Raw genomic sequence first — 6,000 nt, 5'->3', positions numbered from 1 at the left:
ACAGCTCTCAAATACTGGCAAAAATTTTAATTTCCTAAAGAAAAGACATACTTGTCTTTCAGATAACCTAACTCTTCATCCTAAACCTGAGTACTGAAGGAAATTTAGCTATGTTAACCCCTTGCACAGCAATTCAGATAAAGCTCCAAACACTATCAGAGTAATGGGTACCCAAGAGAAGTCTGTGTCCTTCACTGGTAGCATTGAACAAGTCTCTGATGTCCCCAGCTTCTTATAAATGAACAAATGAATAGCATTTGTCCTTTGGAGTTCTCAATTTAGGCCTTGTGCCAGTATCTACACAAGACCTGAATTTCTTCTTCCCTTTCTGTATTAATACCCATAAAGTGTGGCAAATCTTGGCTCAAGGACCCATTTCAGTACAAAATAAGCACATCTGTCTCTGGCTTTGGCCACTTCGAAATCAAACTTTTGTTGACTGAATGTCCAAATCATAAGGAAATTAAAAATATACCATGCATAAGCTGGGCGGGCTCTGAAACACAGATTCATTATTGTCCAATTTAGCAGTGCTGCTAGAAAATAACTTTGTAATTGTTTGGTATAAAGGACATTCCCACAAGACTGTGATAGAGTGTATCTTGCCTAAATGACTTRGAAAATCTGAAAGCTATCCCAGAATCTACTTCTAGCCACTAGYTTATTTTTTTTAAGGAAAAGTGAAATGGTGATTCTAGATCCTGCACCTAGATCCAAAGTTGCCATGAAGTTTAACACTCCAGATCTGGCCTTTTCATTACACTTGCAACCCTATTTTGTTTGAACTGATCTTTGTTATAGATCTGGTGGTGGTATCAAAAATGCATCTAATTTATACAGGTGTGAGTGAGAGTATGGTCTGTGACAAACCAGATTATGATATAGTCTTCTCATCTTGGAAAGACTGTTTTCATCATGGTAGTCCAATGGGGAAGGTTCTTAARTACTTTGGGGTTTTGTTCTGKCTCCTCAAGGTGTTYGGTTTTTTGTTTGTTTTTTTCTGGGGACATTATCTTCAGCTCGACTCTTGCTTGCTAAGGTGAACAGCTTGTGTTTGGAGAAGACTCTGATTAACCTGCAGGATTGCAGGATGAGATGTGAGAGGCAAAACACAACAGGCGAGGTGACCTCAGTTTTCTCAGAGTACCCCTCGCATCACTGGGCCCGAGTATCTCGTGGGACAAGATGASTACTTCTCCATCACTTGCAGGTTCAGCTCTGAACCTGAATATTTGAAGAGCTGTCCACCCGCTGACTCCTGAYAGGAGCCGTAGGGAATTCTGCCTTRTGTCTGCTRMCSGCACTGGGCACCGGCTCCAGCAGAGCCGCCTCCCCGGGCAGGGTCTGGCCGGGCTCTTCCCCTGCCCCACCGGCCGGGCCCCCGATGCCCGCGGTATTTCTGTCCCCTGATCGCGGCGGGGCAGGAAAAACACACCGGGGAGGGTGATGGGCAGCGGCGGCGAGGATGCCTTTCTGCCCGCCGCCTTGTGCTCCTACCCGCGGGGAGAAGATGCTGAGGGGAGAGGGGGGCCGAGGGCAGGGCGGTGCGGGGGGCGAGGGCGGCGGCTCCCATCTCCAATCTCCCATCCCTCGCCTTCCGCCGGGGGCCGGTGCCGCCCCTAAGCAGGAGCCGGCGAGCGGCGCGATCGCCCAAACTCCTGGGAGGGGAGACACCACCCGCCGTCGCCTCCTCTTCCTTCTCCACCTCCTCCTCCTCCCCTCCCCGCCGCAAACCCCAAATAAAAGGGGCGGGGGGCGGCAGGATGCGCCGCTCGGAGGGGAGGTCGGCGCCGCCGCCGGCCGCCTGATGCTGCCGCAATTCGCCATTGCCGGGCACGGCTCGGAGCCGAGCGGAGGCGGGCGGGGGGCAGCGCCGGGGGTCCCGGGGGCAGAGGAGCAGCAGCCCCCCCTGCCCGGCCGCCCCCGCGGGCCGCGGCCGCCSTCCTCCCCGATGCCCGAGCGCCGCCGGCGGGGGGCCCCGGGGGCCCGCTCCTGTCTGCTCTGGCTCTTTGTGTTGCTGAAGGTAAGTGCCGGGGAAGGGGAGAGCTGCGGGCCCCCTCCCGCGGCGCCTTTGTGTGCCCGCCCGGCGGCACCGCCGCGCCCGCTCACGGCCCGCTGCCCGTGCCTGCTCCGCCTCGCCCGCGGGCCACCGGGCGGGGTTCGGCCCCGGCTGTCCCCGCTTTGTGCTCCTGCCGGGTTCGCGGCTGGCTCTGGGGGAGCGGCGGGAGCAGCCCTGTCCGCCGTGCCCCGGGGCGGGATGCGCTCCTTGTCCCTGAAAGTGCCGGCAGCCCGAGCGAGCGGGGCCGTGCTTACCCCCGTCCTCTGCCCCCTGCAAACTCGCCCGGCTGGGATGGCGAGAGAGGGGCGAGGGGCGCTTTGGGGAGCGCTGCGCTGTCCTTCAGCACCGCCCGCTCCCCTAAAACACCTGGGACCTTCCTCCTGCGAGACACCCGCTAATGAGGATGCCGCTAACAAAGGGGCGGCTGCTGGATCGTGTTGGGTTTATCGTGGCACAATTGAACAGTTCTCTCCTGATCGGCGCCGTGCTGTGTTCAACCTCAGCCTGTCTGCTCGGCAGATTAATTTTTCAAAGTTCTGCCTAATGCCGCAAGCTTGGTTTCACATGATGTTTTTTTGTCTCTACGCGTTAGCTCTTTTAATGGTTTCTTTAAGATTATTTCATATGCTTCGTGTAACTTCTAAAAGAAAATACATGTACTGCCCAGGTGAATACTGCTGGCTGCAAATGCCATTGCCCGAAAGAACAGAGCTCGGCACTACTACAAACTTTGTTGTATATTTGTCAGTCGCTATTAAGGAGAGCTCTGCAGCTAAGCACATGACCTTTCAGAGCCTTATAAATGTAAATGTTSTATGGAAATCATCAGGACTCCCTGTGTGAACAAGGGTTTGCAGGATCATGTCCTAGAACAGCAGTGGTGCTGCTTCTAAAATTGACATTGCATTGAYAGAACTATTTAAAGGGAAGCTTTCACAGCATCTGTTCACATATAGTAGTCAAYTGTCAGCTGTCTCATTTTCATAACTGCTGAAACATACATTTATGCAAGATAAAATGCTAATATACAGACAAAACGTTGTTCTATGGAATGTGGTTGTTTAAAAAAAACGTATTTTTAAGAAAGTAAGTCTGTGGATCTTATAGTGGCCCTGTAGGAAGATGAAGTTTTTAGTTTGTTCACAAATGCAGAAGTGCAGACAGTTTTAAGAAGCTCTTTTATCCCACAATCAGAGAATGTACTTTATGTCCTGTCTTTAAAAAAAAAAAATGTTTATGTGCTATGGTTTGGTTTTTTTGGTTTTTTTTGGTTTTTTTTGTTTTGTTTTTTTTTTTTTTATTTTGTTTTGGGTTTTTTTTGCTAGCACTGCTGTGTTAAAGCCACACAGAAAATAGTTTATATTTGTATAGTACTGTACTTGTTACATGAATAATAAATCTCAAGAAACTGGGTAAGGTTTGCAGGTAGCCAGGGGCCAGGATTTTGTTCTGTTGGAAAGCAACCATCACTTKGCAGCTGAATAAACCCAGGACTGGGAAGACAAAGAAGGCTGATGGGCATTAGCAGAATTTTGTAGTGTAAGAGAAGGTAAAGCTGCAGCTTCAGATAGAGGTGCATCAGTACCATTCTGTGTGACTGGATTATGACTTTGGTTGATTAGCAAGTCCACTGTAATTAATTACCTTTGCATTATTATTGGACACTACAGTAAAATAACTGAGACGTCAGAAGATAGTCAAAGTAAACGTTACAGGAGAGAAGCTGGGGAAACGTGAACAAGTGCTTGTTTCAGATCACCACAGTAGGACTATTTTCCTGAGCCTGAAATTCACTGAGTATTGTTCGAGATCTGTGTAATTTTTTCAGTGACRAATAATTTAAAAGAACTCCTTTTAAAACAAGGCGTTGCCCTAGTTTAGTTCTGTTTRCTTCTGCCAACTTGTTGAAGCAATMCTAGAACTAACTGGATTCGATTTATTAAATTGATGGTTCACCTGGAAGTTAATCTCGTTGAGAAAGCAGTGGCATTGAACTGATGAATCTGAAGACAGGCAAAACTGATGTCTGTGTTCTTGCTTGTCTCMGTGTTGGCAGCCCACATGTCATTTGCTAAGCTGAATCTGCTTGATGTGGCCTTGATGCCCATCTGGCAATTTGTGAAATCATCAGCAGGCTTTGCACAGTGATGAAGCTGCTCAAAGCACATTTTCTCTTCTCTTGTCTTCCAATTGTCACTATCTCATGGTGCAGAGTAATAGTGTCAACTTACTCCAACTTGTGGCACTCTCTGAGGTTGCTGGTTTGGTCAGTGATGAGAGGAAATCAAACAGGGATATTGCCCCCTGCGTGTCATATGCCTGATATGGTTGCCCATGGGCTTGGTAATGTTTAGTTCYTTCTTTCACTGTGATGTGAATGCTTTCTGTGCCCCAGGGTAGTAGCATAGTATTATTTTTAGAAATACAGCAATGCAATCTTGAACCTTTATCATTCTCCTTCTTTAGCAGTTTCCTCATGTGATGGCTAATTTAGAAATTAGCAGAAAGGCATTGTGTGTGTGTTCAGGCACCAGGATGGATTTACAGTACTTGTGAGAGGAGCAGGGCTGTTTTGTGTCAGAGAGGACTCCAACCATGCTGCTGTAGGAATCCCTTCAATATATTGCCATTKTACAGTGGGTCTGCATTCTCTGTCGGTTTGTTTCAGTCTGAGTGGCTGGAAGGCAGAGTCTTTAGTCTTTAGTGACTAAAGACTCATTTTGGTGTGGCAATGGTAGGTCTGAGCTGTACTTCAGCTAAAAAAACAAGAAGAAAAAGTAGACACATTCCCTGATCCCAGTGACTGATGTCATCTTTCCCATCTTTTCTAAGTGCGACCCAACAACCTTCCCTTAGTGACGACCAGACTGAGCTTTGGCCAGCTGCAGTTCTTCTCTGGATTATGTCCCTGMTAAGTCAGATGTCCCAGGCTGTTGGTAGCTTGCCCCTGGGAGATTTAAGGTTGCTTTGTTGTATCATTTCCATGGGAGAAGGTACAGCTTAATTAGAAGACTAAAGCATCTTGACCAAGCCAAACGTGATGCTGGGACATTGTTTGCAGTCTACTACAGCTCCAAGATATTTTGAGCAAGGCTCTCAGTAGGAAAATAATGAGAAAAGTGGTTGTCACAGTGGTTCCATGTCTGGGATAAATTGGAGCAATGACACTCTTCAGGAAAATTTTCTGTAAGTAAAATAATACATCCCTTATTTCCAGGAGACTGACGTCTTTGTATATCACTCATACGTGCTCTTCACCTAAATCAGCAACACCCTCTTTCYTTCTCATAGCAAGGACAACTTTCTGTATCTAGCAGGGTAGAATTTTGTCCAACCAGGTTTTGTAGTTTTGCACCACAGTGAAGTCTCAATTCAGGTTTATATGGACCAAGACATTCAAAGAGATGGAGGTTCTGTAAGACTACTCAGCTCAACATTACCCAACAAAGGAAATATGTTTCTACTGGTGTAATTTTCAAGAATAGCCACATCTTCACTTATAAATCTGTAGTAAAAGCCTTACCATCAGGATTCTGCTTTTTTTTTTTTTCTGTGGGAAAAACCTTCTTAAGAGAGAGGCGGATGTCACAGCTGTTTCCTTCTGCTGAGAAAAACAGTGAACACATAATTTGAATTTTGTTACGGAGTCCCTTCAGCAACCCTCCTCTCTCCAAGAGACAGTGGCTCACTTATTGAGACAAGTTTTGTTTTCTCATTATTATGTTCTACTACTGTCAAAATMAAATAAAGGAAACCCCAAATCTATCTTGCCAGCTCATTTTTGTTTGCAGAACAAATGTAAGYATTCCTCGTGATGGGGCAGGCCCAGAGGTACTACTGAGGTAAAATCTTTTCTTCCTTCCACTAGTCTGGGACTATCCAGCCTGTATGGGAGAGATCAGCATCCTCCCAGGAAAAGTGATCAAAAAGATCACTTTTCT

At 47.1% G+C, this 6,000-nt stretch overlaps 1 protein-coding gene across 1 annotated transcript in view; it reads left to right on the top strand.

The window, feature by feature from the left end:
* The first annotated feature begins 1,807 nt into the window (after nt 1-1,807).
* The window catches only part of PTPRO (protein tyrosine phosphatase receptor type O), a 139,883-nt gene continuing 135,690 nt past the window's right edge, over nt 1,808-6,000 (top strand). Inside the window, exon 1 of the mRNA XM_057390009.1 lies at nt 1,808-2,023. Coding sequence (XP_057245992.1) covers nt 1,808-2,023 — 216 coding nt within the window. The remainder of the gene's footprint in view (nt 2,024-6,000) is intronic.

The sequence above is a fragment of the Malurus melanocephalus genome, unplaced genomic scaffold, assembly GCF_030028575.1.
Source record: "Malurus melanocephalus ecotype Western Australia unplaced genomic scaffold, MMel_1.1 scaffold_22, whole genome shotgun sequence".
In the NCBI taxonomy this organism is placed as follows: Eukaryota; Metazoa; Chordata; class Aves; order Passeriformes; family Maluridae; genus Malurus; species Malurus melanocephalus.
The sequence above is the reverse complement of the archived record's forward strand: the minus strand, read 5'-3'. Positions and strand labels throughout refer to the sequence as shown.